At 34.1% G+C, this 18,613-nt stretch overlaps 2 protein-coding genes across 3 annotated transcripts; both read left to right on the top strand.

The window, feature by feature from the left end:
- Nucleotides 1-7,180: 7,180 nt before the first annotated feature.
- On the top strand, nt 7,181-8,581 carry LOC18041142 (non-functional pseudokinase ZED1). The gene is made up of 2 exons (XM_006433287.2): nt 7,181-7,311; nt 7,557-8,581. The coding sequence occupies exon 2, from the start codon at nt 7,562-7,564 to the stop codon at nt 8,579-8,581; it is 1,020 nt and encodes a 339-aa protein (XP_006433350.1). The 5' UTR covers nt 7,181-7,311; nt 7,557-7,561.
- A 3,334-nt stretch (nt 8,582-11,915) lies between these two features.
- On the top strand, nt 11,916-18,335 carry LOC18040445 (sucrose nonfermenting 4-like protein). 2 transcript variants are annotated; one of them, XM_006433286.2, is made up of 13 exons: nt 11,916-12,850; nt 13,019-13,106; nt 13,337-13,513; nt 14,152-14,259; nt 14,368-14,427; nt 14,629-14,718; nt 15,542-15,682; nt 16,335-16,479; nt 16,546-16,719; nt 17,060-17,123; nt 17,235-17,304; nt 17,398-17,512; nt 17,645-18,335. In XM_006433286.2, the coding sequence occupies exons 1-13, from the start codon at nt 12,726-12,728 to the stop codon at nt 17,737-17,739; spliced, it is 1,452 nt and encodes a 483-aa protein (XP_006433349.1). In that variant the 5' UTR covers nt 11,916-12,725; the 3' UTR covers nt 17,740-18,335. The 2 variants fall into 2 exon arrangements, with proteins under 2 accessions (XP_006433349.1, XP_024039657.1); XM_024183889.1 differs by lacking the exon at nt 11,916-12,850 and having other exon boundaries at nt 13,033-13,123.
- Nucleotides 18,336-18,613: the final 278 nt, after the last annotated feature.

Genomic DNA, 18,613 nt, shown 5'->3' with positions numbered 1-18,613 from the left:
TGCAACATGATTTAATCTTTTATTTTCTGTGTATGTGTTGTATGATATGTTTTCGTAAATAACTATAGTTTTGATATTCTGAATTACTATGAATTTATTTTGATATGTCGTTTTATAAAAGTTATGAATTATGATATATGTTTTACTAAAAATGGCTTGCAATATCTTCGGTAACGATAAACCTAGTGTGTTATGAATGATTTTACTTACCGAGTTGACGGCTCACCCCTCGTTATTACTTTTTGCAGATTAAGTTCCTTTTGAGAGGTGTGCTTAGCTTTGGAGTTAGAGATTTCGTTTCCTTTTATTATTTAAATAAGAGGAGGAATAAACCCATGTTTCTTTTTAGTTTATTTCTGTTATGAACTTGTAATTTGGAGTTTTGAGACTGTTGTTATTTTTATGTTTCGAGAGAGATTATTTAGTGTTAGATGTATGAATTTATGGATTTATTTGAATAAGAATTTGAAGTATTTCAGTTTGGAATTTATGAGTAAGGATTATGATTTGTAAGTAACCTCCTTCTTCATGTGCTCCGCACGTGTTAGATTTGGGGTGTTACAATTGTGGTATCAGAGCACTAGGTTAGGATTTTGTAAACTTTCTTTTAAGGTTTAATCAGATTGTCCAATGAAATTGATTACATTTGTTTTGTAGACATCAAGAGGAACAATATGGGTATGAAAAATGCTAAGAATAAGATATGGACAGAAATTGACTGGACTGAACAGTTTATCTTAGGTGGAGTTTTTGTCAAAGATTTTAGAAGACTTCATAAGCAGCGAATGGATGATAGAGTAGGACAGACTAGAGTTGGCTACATAGATACTTCTCCAGGACCTAGAGCTTCAAAGAAGAAATTCAATGAGGCTATACGAGGACTACGTGTTTATGGCAAGGGAGCTAACGAAAATAAGCTTGTAATACGTCGCTTATTTTAGACAAGACCTCGATTTAAGCCTTGCTATAGCAAATGATGGGTTTCTCCATGCTTAGATAGACTACCTCATAGAACTCTTAAGGAAAATGGGACAGCTAGCGTCACGACTGAGGATAGAAAAGTAAAATTAGATCATTTCCCTATCCGGTTGAGTAAACCTATAAACCTTGTGACTGTGGAAAAAATGCATGAGACTCTGTAGACTTTATTAAGGTTAATGGAGAGAATACATCTTTAAGGCGAGGAGTAATCGTTTATAATTAGTAATTCTATTTTGGTCTTTTTGACTTTCTGGTTGCTTGCGACTTTGTAATAACTTCTTGATATAGAACTTTTTATATTAACGTAGAATGAAATATTTGTTTACTCTTGTTGTCAATCTCTAACTTTTCTTAATTTTTCTACTTATTCAGTATTTTTTGCGTTGGCACGGCCTTTAATTATGAACTATTTACCATCTATTTTATTTATTTATTTCCTTTATTCTTCATGTTTTAGTCAAAGATGTTATATAGGGGAGGTGCTATGAATGTCTTTCGCTCGAGAGATGTTTTAAGTATCGCTGATGACGCTGACCCAACCTTGTGCGAGATGGCTAACGATGAAAATCCTATGATGTACACAATGATTAAGTTGATGGAACAACAGAGTAGGCTGACACAAGATATGGCTAGAGGTAGAGTTGGGGCACAGGAGAATGTGCCAATTGAAAGGCAAGGTGGCGCAAGAGATGTAGGAGCTATGGTTAACTTAGAACGATTTAAGAAATTGGGACTACCTACCTTTCAGGGGACTGTCGATCTCATAATTGCATAGGCATGGCTAAAACATATGAAGAAGATATTCGTGGCAATGGGTTGTAATGATAATCAGAGGGTGATATTGGCCTCATTTATTCTTTAGAGTAAGGCAAACCACTGGTGGGATGCCAAATCCCCTCTTTTAAGGGTTGGGTTGCAAGATGTACCATTATTTGGGAGTTATTTCTGGAAACTTTTCATGAAAAATATTTTCCTGAATGAGTTCGACATCAGATGGAGGTTGACTTCTTGAAATTGACTCAAGGAACAATATAATGTCCATTTTTAACTTTCTACAACTAAAACAAAACAATAAAAATCATTTTAAAACATTCTACATTAATAGCACCATTAGAAGCTTTGTTAAAACATTTCTTTATATATTGTCAAGTGAGTATAAAATATTAGAGTTCTAATAAAATTTTAAGATTGTAGCTATACGTCCACTAAAAGTGTACATCTAATAAGAGTGTATGTCCTTTATAACTCTCTGTACAGATTGATAAGTGTCCTAATATCCTTTGCATTAGCCTCATAATATTAATAAAAGATGCTGGAACTACTATTACAACATCTACTTCATTGGTTAAATGAGAAATTAAATACTTTTAGACATGTTAAGATGAAACCTGGAATTTGATTGGTATAAAAGAATAGATTTTTATTACATAATACAATTGATTTTAACTTAGATCCATTATCGTCCTTAAAAATTTTATAATGCAATTGCTTTCATACTGAACAAATATTTTTACTAAATTATGACCTAGTAAGTATTTAAATATAAAAATAACATGTTTTAGTCCAAGTATAACCCAAGAAAATGAATTTTTAACCAATTACATATCACCTTTTAAATATTCAATCACTGCAGGATCCTATATATAATTTCAAAATAAATTAGAGTTGGAAATAAGTCTTTGCTAATTAAAACTAAAAAATTCAAAAGTTTTACATTTCTATTCATGATTGCAACGCACGATTCTATAGTACTCAGATCAATACTAATAGTAAAATGCAAACTATAATAAAAATGAAATCCTAATAAGGATTTAGAAACAATCATTTTAAAATTTAAAACAAAAGTGAGACATTTATGAACAATTATCTTAAAAGTTATATTTTTTCAATATGTCTTTCAAGTCTCTCGTCACTGTTTTTTTTTTCAATAATCGTATCTAAATCATGTTGAAAAGAAATACATTCTTTTATGTCACTGTCTACCATCAAAAATCTCTGCAATGTGCCAGAGGTAGCATCACCTTTACCTCCCTAAGTAATGTTAAATTCCTTACAAAAGCGATTCAACAATATAACGTTCATTTTCAAATTTTTTATAGTTAAATATTTTTCATCGCCTTTACCAAGATGAGATAATTAGCACAATGAGTTTGTCTGTAAATAATAAATAAAATACAAAAGTATTTCAAATAAAATAAATTTCTATCTTAATAACACCATTGGAAATCTCTAAAATACTGCAATACAACCATTCTTTTTTTTTCCCCATGCCATAGGACAAAACAACAGCAATATTCTTATCTATAACTCACTTCACATTGAAATTGTCAAGTATGCAATACTGGTAGCAAAACCTTAGCAAAAAAAGCTTTAAAATACACTAGAGATACCATAAAGTTTACCTCCCAAGTATTCTTAAATTCCTTACAAATGTACATTAACAATATAATGTCATTTTCAGCCTTGTATAGCTAAAACACTTTTCATTGATTTTAGATAGATTAGATAATTAGCACAATAATTTAGTGAACAATAAACAAAACAATATAAACCATTTCAGAGTAAAAAAATATATATTTTCCCTATTAATAGCACCATTGGAAGCTTTATTAATTTTTTTTTTCTTATATTGCCAAGTCAGCATGGAATATTAGAGTTCCAATAAAATTTTAAGATTGTAGGTATACATCTGCTAAAAGTGTAAATCTAATAAAAACGTACGTCTTTTATAACTCTGTGCACAGATAAGTAAGTGTCCTAGTATCCTCTGCAGGTAGCCGCATAACATTAATAAAAGATGCTGGAACTATTTTTACAATATCTACTTCATTGGTTAGATGGGAGATGAAATTTCTTTAGACATGTTAAGATAAATAATTGAATCTGATTTGCATAATACAACTTATTTTTATTATATAATACAATTGATTTTCAACTTGAATCCATCATCATCCTTAAAAATCTTATAATGCATTTTTTTAAATTCTGAACAAATATAATTTCAAAATAGTCTAGAGTTGGAGATAAGTCTTTGCTAATTAAAACGGAAAAATTCAGAAGTTTTACATTTCCATTCATGATTGTAACCTACAATTCAATGGTACTCAAATCAATATTAATAGTAAAATGCGAACTACAATAGAAATGAAATTATAATGAGGATTTAGGAACAATCATTTTTAAAATTAAAAAAAAATGTGAGATATTTACAAATGACTTATATATTTATAGACCAAATTAAATATTTTATGGACAAAACTCTAAGGTCAATTGTCTTAATTTTATTTTAATAACTTTGAATGGTAGACAAAATTGAATATTTTATGGACAAAATCACTTCATACTCAAAAGGACAAAACAACGTTTTTTGTTTTCTTCACTGCTTCAGGGGTCCAAGATAGAGTTTCTCTGTTTTTATTTTTCTACATTATGTGTTTGGGCATCCTTAAGCACACGTGACATCTCCAAAATTCTTTTGTTACAGTTCCTTTGATGTTGTTAAAATCCTTGATTTCATTGCTAAATAAAGTGAAATCATTTTTTCAGTTTGTGGAAGTTTAGATGATCCTGAATGTGTGTTAGAGCAATCTGATATTCAGAGAAGGAAGATAAGGAATCATTTTGTAGAAAGTCGACAATAATAGAGACTACATATATAAATATTGTATGCATAAAAGAATTGAGTAAAATATTTCTGCTATGAAGTTTTACAATACTTACTCAGAATATTGAATTACAACATCACATATGCTCATAAATTAGTCACAAGCATATTTTTAAAGCGAATTGGATACTACTTAGAGACTCAAACTCCCTTTAGAGATTTTTCTTTGCGGCACTCCTCAACCTCCTTTCAAGCCATTATTATGATCACATAGATTAAAGATAGCAGAACTTAATACTTATGATCAATTTGCCATGCACAAGGTACGTACTTCATGCAATTAATTAGTAGCTTGCTTACTTTTCCCTAACATGTACTTGCTTTCCAAGTATAATTTATTCCTTTTCTTGTATGTTGTTAATGTATATGATTACATCTAATGAGTGGTTTATATGAACTTTCTAAATGAGTTGGATTTTGAGAATTCAAGCTTAGGGAGGGCAAAAAAATAGCAAGTTTATGATGAGAAATTGTGAAAGTGTACTAAAATAGTTGATTTCAGTTTCTAATAGTTTATATTTCCCTTATTGTATCTTCTTTGCTAAAGAACTCGAGTTAGTAACAAACAAATATGATAAGAAAAACATTATAAACAGAGCCTTTTGCTCTACTTTACATTAGGATTTTTTGCAGGATCGCCTAATCTTTGTCATGAAGTTTGACAAAAGTTGTAAGCGATGGTCCTCAGCGTGCTCTATTAATAACACTGTATGTGCATCGCAGATGAGCCACAAACACACTTTAAAGCCAATTAGATGCTGCTTAGAGACTCTAGTTCCCATTCTAATTTTTAGGTATGCTGAGTATGGGACTCTTGTTGATCATATTCAAGGTCCTCCTTATCATTAGTGTCAGTTTGAACCATTACCATTGCCAATGCACTTGCATATCTTCCCCAGGCCAATCCTTTAAAGAAATGTCAAGTCGTCAATTATCTTATTCAATTAACAATTTGTGTCAAATTATTTGATTTTTTTAGAATTTATAAGATAATGGGAGTACTAGAATATGTTGTTGCACCTGAGAATATGATGTGCACAAGCGATGAGAAGTATGAGGTTTATAGTTTTCGTGTGTTTTTACTTGAGCTTTTGACTGGATTGAAACCTCTTGATCATGCATGGACTGAAATGGTTGGTGATAGTCGTTTACAAAATTATGTGTGGAAATTTGTTAAAGATAATAGATTGATTGAGTTAACAGATCCTATAGTTGTTGAAGACAAGTCATGTCCTCGAAAAAGAGCAACTATTGCAAGCTTTTGAACAACTTAGCTTAGAGTGTGTAAATAAATTGCCTACAGATAGGCCAACAATGGTTGATGTGGCAAAACAACTAAGGCAAAATATAGCTCTTCCTTGTAATTTTAATATCTTTTTATGTATTTTCCAAACTTTTATTTTCATTTTAACTTCTAATTAATGGTTAAATAGTAGTAGTAGTAGTAATAATAATAATAATATAAGACAACCTGCTAGACTGATGAAAGTAAAGCAAATAAAATTGTAGTAGATGTATGACCAAGAAATGTGTCACTGAACCTTAGTCACATAAACCTTTCCTGAAAAGGTTTGCTTTCTTTGCCTTCCCTCCATGACTGCCTTCCGTCAGTCATGGTCTAAGGCATGTCCTACGCTCCACTATAATTTAAAATCATTAGAAGATTTTCAGTATCTTACAACCTTCGATTTAATTAATTACATTATAAAAATGCAACCATAAGCACCGATTATGGTTTATTTTTGTCTTTAATCCTCGACGTATTTGGTTTGAAAAAATAAAAGAAGAGAGAAAAGAAATAAGAGAAAAAGAGATTAATTTCATGATAAACCAAATAATAAAATTAAAATTGATCCTTATTTTCCCTCGTTTTATCTCCCCTCTCTCATTTTCATTTCCCTCATCTCCATTCCTCTCATTTCTTTCAACCAAATATGGATTTAAGTTTGGGCCATTTAATTAGTCTTTGTATTTTTTTAAAAAAAAATACATAAAACTTCCTTAATGTTGCTTCCACTACTATAGGATTCGACAGTTCAATGGTATAAAATAGTATTTTATTTTATTTACTATAACTTAAAAATCTAACAAATAATCTGATGTGATAAATATAAAATAATTAAATAAATTTTAACTAAAATGGATATAGAACAAGAACTAGTAAGAGTAGTGATATTTAACCCTCCCCTTTTATCAAATCATTCCCGCTTCCCAATTAACTCTATAACAAAATTTAAAATACTTTTCTCTCTCAATTTAATTAACACAATTTTCAGTTTATCCTTTATTAGTTATTGTCTATTGATCACCCTTCTTGAAATTTGAATCATGTAGAAGTGTGGGCTCCCGTGGGGCTCGATCGAGTAGTCCACCACTGGGCTAAAGCCCAAAAGTCAATGCTGATGCATATTTAATTTCTTCTCCTCCCCCAGTTTTAACAGTCAACTCATCACCTCCCCTAGTTTTAACAGTCAACACATCACCCCGGGCCACTTGCCCTCTTCATTTCTTCTTCTTTCTTCTGTAATTCCTTCACACAAACAACTTAATTTCCCCATCAAGCAAACCTCTATGAGCCCAAGTGGTTGACTGCACCTACAGGTTGACCAAATTAATAAACAAGATTTTGGTCTCCTTCATTTTGCATCATAATTCACCGTCCACAGGTACATTACATAAATTCTCGTTGTCCTTTTCAGCTTCTTTTACTTTCACACACACACGCACACATATATAGCAGTTGCAGGCTTGCAGCATACTTATATTTACACACCTAGTTATAATGATTCTATTATAAAGCAATTGCAAATTAAAGGCCACAATTTCTCTTTTTAGATGATTCATGATCCATTTGTTAGATACGGAAAGCTAGCATATAAGTCAATGATGCGTTTATGCTATATCTCGACAGGGAACATGCTTTCATCTTTGAATATAAAGAGGAAGAGTTCAGGTGAAGCTGCTGACAGTAATATGGTGAGGAATGAAAAACTCTTGCTGCAAAAATTGATTGCCACTTTCAATGGCAAACGTAATCCTATTCGAGCCTTCTCTGCTAAAGATCTCAAGAAAGCAACTAACAATTACGATTTACATAAAGTTATACAAAGTGATACATCATATAGATTATTTGAGGGTACATTAGTGGATCAGGATCGTCCAATTTCTGTTATGAAGTTCCACGACAATTCAACCTTGGACGATGTAGAATATTGTTTTAATAACATCGTATTTTCGTCACAAATGAAACATAAGAACATTTTGAAGTTAATTGGATGCTGTTTAGAGACCGAATTGCCGACTTTAGTTTTTGAATCTGTCAAGTATGGCACTCTTCGTGGGTTTTCTTTTGCATCTTTATTAATAGCACCCAGAATAAAGATTGCCATGGAAATAGCTAATGCAGTTGCATATCTTCATGTTGGATTTGACAGACCCATTGTTTTTAGATGTATCAAAGCCTCCAATGTCTTATTGGATGAGAATTATTCTGCCAAACTCCATGATTTTTCACTATCGGTGTCCATCCCAGAGGGTGAAACTCATGTGCGAGAGGAATTTATAAAAGGGGCGTATGGATTTATAGCTCCTGAGTACTTCGCAACAAGCAGTTTTAATGAGATGTGTGACGTTTATAGTTTTGGTGCATTTCTATGTGAGCTTTTAACTGGATGCAACGTCTTAGAGTTTAAGGGCAATGGAAATGATGATGATTTGACTGTTTTAGAATATGCGAAGAAAAGCATTGAAAATAATAGATTTGGTGCGATAGTAGATCCTATATTTGATGAAGACAACTCGTTTCCTGGGAAAGAGGAGAAACTGCAATCTCTTGGACAGCTTATGTATAAATGCCTCAGTAAATCACCTGAACATAGGCCATTGATGGTGGATGTTGCAAAGCAACTAAGGCAAATGTATCTATCTGTTGTTTAATCTTCAAATTTATGTCATCATATTCATGTGTTAACTTCTGTTCTTTGTCCACTTTGTGACTTGCATTCTTTTTAGTACATGCAATTTAAACATTCTGTTGCATTTATAAAGTTTTGAGGATTGATGCTGCTTTTCCTGGGTTCTGACTTGCAAAAAGGTTTTAGAAGTCTATAGTTTTGAAAAAGGCTAGAACTGAAGTTCTGAGGAAGAGGCTAACAAGTGAGACTTATGTCCAATTTATTTGTAAAGTTGAAAACAAAGTGGACTTGGTTATAAAATTCCCTAATTGATTACTTGGTAAACCAGGTTTAATGACCGATAAATTAACTGTCTAGTGGCCGGCCAATTTGTCTCAATTACCACAAACTTGGAAAGAAACAAAGGTTTCTGCATTCTGCAAATCTCTCATATATTGACAGAAGGTGACATTGACTTTTATTAAATATTAAAAATTAATTTTAATTTTAGTAAATATTGAAAATAAATAAATACAAGATAAAAGCGATATAATCGTACTTTAGAGTAATAGGAACAATATTGACATAGTTGTATTGGTACAAAAAATAAACGAGTTGAATACACAAATTAGTTCTTCAAATTATTATTTACAGCTATGCACATTAAAGTGTTGGATAAAATTTCTATAAGAGTTTTATGTGTGTGTATTTTTATTCCCCAAAGCTTTATTGTGTGTATGTTAGTGGCTTTGGCTCAGGTTCAAAGTTTTTTTTTTTTTTTGTGCTAAATTGCCCTTAAAATGGCTTTGAAGGCTTTATGTGCAACATATATATGAGAAAGACTATAGGCCAGTCCTATGAGGCTGATTACTTAACGAACAAGAAATTGTATTTGTTTATATATATATCTATATATATATCGCCGGCCAATTTGTCTCAACTGCTACTGCGCATTTGGAAAGAAACAAAAGTTTCTGGGCTTGTTCATTCTGCATATCTCTCATTATATAAGATTATTGTTGCCAATTCGCCATCGACAGGTACACATGTCCTCATCCCTTATTATTTATTCTATATGCGTGTTAATTTACTTTTGTTAAATCTGGATGCTTTGATGTCAGGAACTGTAAAAAGACAAAAATTTTATGAAATCTAATGAATTAGTTAATGATGAATTGGTTATGGTCATTGAGAGTTGAGGAAAATTTTGTTTTTTAACCAACTATGAGGGCAGGAGTGACAAGCATCTTTTAAAGCTGATTGGATGCTGCTTGGAGACTCAAAATTCCCACTCTTGGTTTGAACCTGTACAGTACTTTATGACTGTATTCATGGTCCTCCTCAACCTCGATTTAAAGATTTATTATTGAATTTGAAGCACAGGCTGTTATAAAGATGGCAATGGATTATACATAGCTCATGCAGTAGCATATCTACACGTTGACTCGGGTTCCCCAGGCCAATCATTTTCGGTGATATCTGCTCATCAAACATCTTGTTCAATGATCAATATGTTGCCACAACTTTACACCATCCAAATCTATTTTCAGAAAGCGAAACCCACCTGAATGATAGGGTGGCAGCAGCAGTATATATTTCACCTGAGTGCCTAAATGCATCCCTTTGCAATGAGAAGTAAGATGTATATAGTTTTGGTGTAATTCTAATTGAGCTTCTGACTAGAAAGAAAGCCTACGGTCTTTCATATTTTTAATATTTTATTTATATTCTTGGAATGACAGAGCACTTTTATACCAACCTCTGGTTCATAAAGCAGGTGCAGTTCTGAGTTCACTAGTGAATCACGATCATAAGAAATATTGCTTCTGGTGCACTACTAAAACTAATTGAATCCCCTGTTGCTTTTGCTAATGATTGTAGAAGAGACACAACTTGAAAATGTTTCTGTGTCTAATCATATGATGGGAATCTCCTATTAAGGACCTAATCACTCTCTCTTCTTGTCCTCCAACTACCAGACCAGCTCAATACTCACTTTCACTCCTCGACCTTTCAACCCCCACAAAAACAAACAAATAAATAAATATCGGGAGCCAAGATTTTTCGGTATTGCATCTGCAGCAAAATCATACTTCTTTTATATAAATGATGGGAAATATAAAGGTAAATAAAAAAAAAAACACTACTGTTCAAATATTTGACACAGAATAAGTGGAATCTATTTCACAAACTTACAAGGAACAAATGGTCTATTGAGTATTGACGGTCAATGAGTGTTGTCTCATAATTTTTTGTCGTGTAGTTAAAAACTAACACTTGTGTAAAGTTTGGTCCCATGTTGGAATTTTTGTAACTTGTCGTTTAGGCTTCTTCGAATTAACGCCAATTTTCTATTTATTTGCTAGCTCCTAGTTAGTTGTGAATTTTAAAAAAATAATAACAAAAACAAAAATGAAAACTCATAAAATAAGCCGACAGTAAAAGAAAACTTATGATAAAAGATTGCTAAAAAAAGAAAGAAAGAAAGAAGAAAAAAAATCGTTTCCTTTTTTAAAGTGAAATAATTGAAATTCTTGATTCAAGGGATCTTTTCTCTTTCTTCCCACGGTAATGGAGCAGCCTATGCAGTGGGTCCAACCATCATTGATCGTTGATCTTATAAGCTGGTCCCACCGGCACATCACTTCATCACCGTCCAATTCAATCAATTCTCCACCATCATGTTTTCTCATTAGTGTTTACACTATGATGTTACTTTTGCAATCAATGACACAGCTTGCGAAGCTTAATTTATTGTTAAAAATTATTTGTTATGAGTGAGATTTATTCATTTAAAAAGCATTTTTGGTACTAAGACACCAATCCTTGAATTTAAAATGTATTCACAACCGATCAACTTATGAATTACATTACAAACAGTGTCATATTAGTAACATTAAAAAGCAATACTGTGAACATTTTGTCAATAAAAATTATTTATCACAACCCACGAGACGTTCTTAAAAATATTTTTAATACATCACTAAAGTCAATATCAAAGGGTTAAAAGGGTCTACGCATAATTGATTATTTAATATGGATAGTTATATACATGATTATCCTTCGTAATTGCACTTGAATTATAGCAATATAGCTTTGAATTTAGGGTTATAAAATATGGGATAGGTTTTTGAAAAATACCTAATAAAAACCCTTTTATTTCTTAAATATAAATTTACTTAGTTTTAAACTATTTAAAAACTACCCTATAAAAAGTATTTCATTTTTCAATTTATATATACTCTTAAAATCAAAAGTAGCCAATCAATACGTACGGTACAAATAATACAGTACGTATACATCACAATTTCACCAGCCAAAATTTTACTGCTAATCCCAGTTATTGTTGTTACCATTATTTGCTTTTTATTTTCTTACTAACTTTTGCCTCGCGTTCTGTTCTCTTCTCTTTCCCTTTTCGTTTTTCATTCTTAGGGTTCTTTAAAATCTTTTAAGATCCAACTAACATTGCCCCAATTTCATCTAACCCCTTTCTCTCTGTCAATTAAATTTAGGGTTTTTACTTTTGTTTTCTTTTTTGTCAAATTAGGGCACAAATTTTCACCCCTTGTGGTTTGTCAACCCCGAATTTAGTTGAATTTTAGGTATTCAATATTCGATTCAGTTGAGAAGTGGTGTAAATATCTCTTTCTGGGACAGATCAGAGCACGAATTGTGTGTGATTTACGAGTTGTAAGGATTCTATTTGGGGGTTTTGGCGGGCAGTCTGATTTGTTTGACTATTGGGTTGAGTTGTTGATTGGTTTGGCTGAGATTGAGTGTTAGTGGATTTATTTGATATTGCATGTGGTGAATTCTGCAATTTTGGGATCAAAGCTGAGTGCTTTGCTGCTCAATTTAAGCTTGTCATAAGAGATTTATTTATTTTTTTCCCTTGGTTCTTGATAATTTTGGATTTTTTTGATTAGGTGACTCTGCATGTGTAAACGTTGAGGGGTCCTCTGCTCACCTGTAGAGGATCCCTGCTTGCATAGTTTTTTATCCCAAAATAAAAAAAGGCACAAAAGCAGCCAAATTTTATTTTGTTTGGAGGATGAGCTGAAGGAGTACTATAATTGGTTAGTATTTATGTAGAAGAAAATCAAGTAGGGTGGCTTTGAAATTTTCATTTGGTGATTTGGTACTAGAATTTGTGTGCATAAGTATTTATATAACTTTGGAAGGAAATGTATAATTCTGGTCTGAATACTGGTCACGAAAACAGTGGGGTAGTGGGTTCAATCTTGGTTCCGGTCCGGTTTATTTGGCCTAATGGGGGGAGGAGAGTTTCACTCAGTGGCTCGTTCACCAGGTAAGTGAATGAAGGCCCAAATATGAATCCTTGATCGTTTTGAATTTGTCATTAGCTGTTTAGTTATTGGGAAGTTCAAATTTGGTGTTTTTCTTTAGTTTGTGGGATTTGAATCATACAAATGGGTATGTGGTATGGGTTCTGATTAAAATGTTAATGCATGCACAGGTGGTCAGAGCCTATGCCTATGTCCCCATCTGAAGGATGTCCTGCTGTTTTTCAAATCATTTGCAGGTTGCCACCTGGGCATCACCAGGTTAATTGACTCTTATGGTTGTATGCTGAACTATAGTATTATTCACCTTTATTTTTGGTTTCCATTTCTTTTTCTTTGTTTTGTGATTATAGCATGTCAATATGCATTCCATAAATGTTCATTGTGTAGTTTTAGATTGTTCTCTAAAACCTATCATATTAAGGTTCATGGTAAAAGTCTGTTTGGACTTTGTTACTGATGTTTAGATGCTTACGTCCCTTTCCATGTAGTACAAGTTCTATGTTGATGGAGAATGGCGGCATGATGAGAACCAGCCCCATGTGAGCGGGAATTATGGTGTAGTGAATTGTGTATATATAGCTGTGCCACAACCAGATATGGTTCCTAACACCATCAGCCCTGAGACTTCTGGTAACATGGAGGTAGATGATGTTGTTATGCGTCCGGTAAGGGTCTCTCTCACCTAATGAATAACTTAATTGCTGGCTTGTCATCAAACCCATAGTTCTTGACATCTTATCCTCACTAACTCGTGGTACCATGTGTTTCTTTTTTAAGCATGGGGTCTTCTATCTTCAGTAAGCTAGCTGATTAAGTTTCCGTTTCTGTAGGATTTTTGGATAAATATGATAGGCTTTGCTGAAGGGATATGACCCAGACATTTTAAAATATCTAAATGTAGGATAGATGTGCATATATGAAGACAGAGGGAACACTTTTCGTATTTAATATTGAACTTTGTGAGTTGCCAATTCTAGGTGCTCATGTTTGTCTTAAGAGAGACTGCTTGGTGCCGTATGATAAATGTTAAGACCACATTCAGAGAAGACTACCTGGATCGAACTTTTGTAAGATACTTGAAGAATTGAGAGCCCTGGAGATGATATTTAGCTGCTAAGTTTTTAAATGTTAAGCTCATATTTAAGCTTTTGGAAGTGGCCTTTTTTTTCGGTATTAATTTGCACTAATTGGAAAGGCTTACAACACTAGGGAATATAGAGTTTTGTAGAAGTTTTATTATCATCGTGCCCCTCCATTATCCTGCTGGATACAAATAGGTCACATTGTCAAGTGGTACTTGCAGGAAGGTTTTGCACAATACTCAGAGGCTGATTTACAGCTTTCTCGTGATCGTATATCTTCATTCTTGTCCACACATACAGTATACGAGCTCCTTCCTGACTCAGGCAAGGTTTGAATGCTTTCCCTTCTATATGAGCTGCCAATACAATACATTTTTGGGTTTGAACATTTATGTTCTTTTAGACTTTTGGTGAGGATCACTCATGTAATGTTGCAGGTCACTGCCTTGGATGTCAATTTAGCTGTGAAGCAAGCATTTCATGTTCTCTATGAGCAGGTGAATCTCTTTTATTGCCACATGCTTGTTCACACCCAGCTGTTCCACACTTATGAGGAGAGAATTTATAAGTTTGTATGCAAGTGCCTCATTTCCTTTTTCTAACTGGAACTTTTTTTTGGGTAATAATCTGTTCGGTTTGTCTAAGAAGACAGGGTTCGTGTTAATTCTTATCGTCAGCTTGTGATTTATGTGTTGCAGGGACTTCCGATGGTCCCTCTTTGGGATGACTTCAAGGGCCGTTTTGTTGGGGTTCTTAGTGCATTGGACTTCATCCTGATTCTGAGAGAGGTGTGTCTGGAATAAACTTTTCGACTTTCTTCCAAATTATAAGGTTGCTGCATTACAAGGATAGCTTTAATTTATGATTCAAAAGGAAAAATGATTCAGAATGGAAACATTGTGAGGATTTTATTATAACCAAATTTTCAGATAACCAGGGACAACAATTTTGCATCTGTTGAAAGGTGTCAGGATATGCTATGTAGACAGAATTTCATTAGCCATAAGCAACCTAGCCAGCAATGAAGTTTCTTAGTAGAAAAATGCTTTTCTCTGCCTCTTTCCAACTTGTTGGTGCAGGCAGTGGGGAGTCTGCCTCAAGTTCAAAAATGAGAAAGTGGTCGTAAAACCATTTTAAGAGTGACACATGCTTGAAAAAACCTTAAAACCTTCTAAGTTTCACTTGGTTGTGCTCTTCCCCAACCACTGGTTGTCATTTTGGCATTATGAGTTTTGACAGGGTTCTGTGTGTAAGATAGTATATCCAACTATCCATGGTCCATGGGTTCCATTGGCACCACAGTTTTCAGTTGGGTTTTCGTGGCCAATCAGCCTTGCCAAATTTCTTTTAGAGAAAAATATGTATTCGCCTTTTATGTTCTTTTTTGTTCATGGTCTCCAGAACGTTTGCTTCTCCATGTTTTTGTTTTCTAATTTTTCACACACGCTGATGCATGTACAGACACCTCCATGCACAATCTAGAAATTCACACAAATCACAAAGTGAACATGCATTGTGCTTGTCTTCATAAATCACATTGGAGATGTTTTTCTTTTTGCGCATGTTACCCTCATTGAGTTTGCATAATGAGTATAGCCTGTTAATATTCAGTTGGGGACTAATGGATCAAATTTAACGGAGGAAGAATTAGAGACGCATACCATATCAGCTTGGAAAGTTGGGAAATTACAGCTTAATCTCAAACGACAAATGGATGGCAATGGGAGACCATGTCCTAGACCTCTAGTGCAAGTGAGTGCTTCCTCTGTGTCTTTTTAAGTTGTTTGGCATGCAGAATTGCAAATGAATTTGCAAGTCTTGTCTTTTTGCTTATTCTTTCAGTTTCAATGGTTTGGTTAATTTGGGATACGACTTTCTCTCAACTTGACAGTCTGCTGGTATGTGCAGTTGACACATGCTCCTTTGAATATTTTATATGCAAAGGTTTCAGTACATGTTAATTAAAAGCACTATCATTCTGCTTGTCTTAATGGAAATGTTAGTGTTCTTATTCGAAGTCTAAATATCGAAGCAAGAACCTATGTTAAGTCAATTCTAAAACAATAAAAGCATGAACCTATGTTAAGTCAATTATGAAACAATGTTATTCTGTGAAATGTGAATGTCAGAGCCGTGATAGCTGATGCTACGAAAATCAATTATTTATGCTTTTCCAATACCTTTCTCTACTGTCATCATTTTCCCGATAACTTCATACTTTGTTGATTGGTTCCTACTTGTTTATTGGTGGTAATCTTAACTAACCATGAAGTTGATGATGAATTATTTTGCTATTGTTTATGATGCAACTTCAGTACTGTCAAAGTGAAAAGTTTTTGATGTTTTGATGTTTGGGATCTGTTAGCAGTGGTTATGGTGTAATATTTATGATTCTATCATGCAGGCTGGCCCATATGATTCTCTCAAAGAAGTTGCTTTGAAAATTTTGCAAAATAAGGTGGCTACTGTTCCCATTATCCATTCAACGGGACCGGCTGGTTCATGTCAGGAGATACTATATCTCGCTTCTCTGTCAGACATATTGAAGTGTAAGCACTTTCTTCATTCATTGGGTAAGGAACTATGATTCATTGCTAATTTAAATCTATTTTCAGGTATATGTCGGCATTTCAAACATTCTTCTAGCTCATTACCCATTCTACAACAACCAGTGTCTTCAATTCAGTTGGGTACATGGGTTCCGAGAATTGGGGAGGCAAATGGTCGGCCATTTGCAATGTTGAGACCAACTGCTTCACTCGGTTCTGCCTTAGCTCTGTTAGTTCAAGGTGATTTAACCCTGTTCCAGCAACCGGCCATAATGGTGGACTGCTAGGACACATTTTGTTTCTAACCAACAAGTGCCCTTATACTACTGTTATTGTAAAGGGCATTATTCCTCTTGCCTGCTGATGTCATTTAACCGATTCAGTGGGATGGAAGAATAGTTGTGGGCAATAGATGTATATTAGGTGTATTTTTAACAGTATCTGGGAATTTCCCTAGTGTGGACTGTAATTTCTTTCTCGCACTGTCTGATCATGAAAATTGAGTTCATGGTATATAAGTAGCTGGTCTAACCTTGTTTTATGATATCTTTCTTATTTTGGGCAATTGCACCTTATGCAGCTGACGTTAGTTCAATACCAATAGTGGATGATAATGACTCATTGCTGGATATATATTCACGAAGGTAATCCTTCCACTCTCCCCTCCTCCTCTCTCCTTTTTAGTTTCCCATCATTTTAACGTTAAAAGGGTGACAAAAATTTGTGCCAACTGAAATTTTAATCTTCCCTGATAGTGATATCACTGCTTTGGCTAAAGATAAAGCGTATGCTCAGATCCATTTAGATGAAATGAATATTCATCAGGTAATTGCTAGATTTCTTCAAAATATGCTTTATGCCTGATCTTGTGCTTCTTGGAGAATTAGATTGCTTTTTTGCCGCCTTGTACTCTTGCAGGCATTGCAACTGGGACAAGATGCAAATCCTTCACTCGGCTTCAATGGACAGAGATGTCAGATGTGCTTGCGGTCTGATCCTTTGCATAAAGTCATGGAGCGGTTGGCAAATCCAGGTACTTTGTGCCCTTCTATTTTTTGTTGTATGACAAAATATACCTCTTAAAGATGATTTTGCAGAATTTTTCTATATCACTTCATTTTCTACATTGGAATCACAATTTTATGGTTTCTTTGTTTCATTGCAGGGGTTAGGAGGCTTGTTATTGTGGAGGCTGGCAGCAAGCGTGTAGAAGGAATCATTTCATTAAGTGATGTGTTTAGATTCTTGCTTGGTGTTTAGCTGGAATGCTGCCCACCATTTTCTATGAAGGCTTGCCATGATGGCTCTGGCCGTCCATTTTTGCATGAAGGGCATGCCATGATGGAGCCAGAGAAAGTCCATTTGTTTTCGATAATCTTTATCTCCTTGACATGCCCTTCCTTCACCTTCACGTCAATGGTGAATGATCTGTGATGTTGTCCTTAAGCTTTGAGTGGATGGGCGGCTGCTGCTGTATGTGTCCGAGCCCTGCCTTATTTTTAGGATAGAAATTTCAAAGAGCAAAAAGAGAATTTGTAAATTGTGAGACTTCAATTTCTTTTCACTTTTCATTCTTACAACCCAAATTATCATCTTTTCATCCATATGCTGTTGGAGCAGCCGACATGTGCTTTGTCTTGTGCTAACCCAAAATGAGGCAAAAGCTGAGGGTAAACTGTATTTAACTCTCTATGCCGCTGGTGGCTGTACGTGTAGGAAATGACAAGTAGTAATCCAATTTTCAGTTTTTATGACCTAAACGGAAATTGAAAGTGTTTTATGTATCATTCTGTTCTTGCTAGGTAACAGTATTTTGTATAGTGTTTAATTCAATGAAAAGGGCTTTTATTTGCACTTGGCTTGGTGGCATAAATAAAACATTTCTTCAAGTGGCTTTCAAAGGGGTATGACTAATCGGCAATCACTATCAACGCTTATACCGAAAATAGGTATTATGCTCCAATTTTCTCAGGTCAACGGTTAAGTTATATGGGCCAGTGGGTTGACATTAGGGACTCACCGTGGCACCACTATACCCCCAATGGACTTAGAAGGGCTGAGCCAGTGGGCTCTTCTGGTCATTGTCCCAAGTACTGGATCATTTTTCTTCATTCGCGGCGTTTAGCGTGGTAAA

The sequence above is a fragment of the Citrus clementina genome, unplaced genomic scaffold (assembly GCF_000493195.1).
Source record: "Citrus clementina cultivar Clemenules unplaced genomic scaffold, Citrus_clementina_v1.0 scaffold_5, whole genome shotgun sequence".
Classification (NCBI taxonomy): Eukaryota; Viridiplantae; Streptophyta; class Magnoliopsida; order Sapindales; family Rutaceae; genus Citrus; species Citrus x clementina.
The sequence above is the reverse complement of the archived record's forward strand: the minus strand, read 5'-3'. Positions and strand labels throughout refer to the sequence as shown.

What these genes read in the sequence shown, in the direction of transcription:
- LOC18040445 (XM_006433286.2), top strand. Translation starts at nt 12,726, where the DNA reads ATGTATAATTCTGGTCTGAATACTGGTCACGAAAACAGTGGGGTAGTG. An exon ending in GTCCTAGACCTCTAGTGCAA is followed by an intron (nt 15,683 to 16,334) that starts GTGAGTGCTTCC and finishes TCTATCATGCAG; the next exon opens with GCTGGCCCATATGATTCTCT. An exon ending in ATGAAATGAATATTCATCAG is followed by an intron (nt 17,305 to 17,397) that starts GTAATTGCTAGA and finishes GTACTCTTGCAG; the next exon opens with GCATTGCAACTGGGACAAGA.
- LOC18041142 (XM_006433287.2), top strand. Translation starts at nt 7,562, where the DNA reads ATGCTTTCATCTTTGAATATAAAGAGGAAGAGTTCAGGTGAAGCTGCT.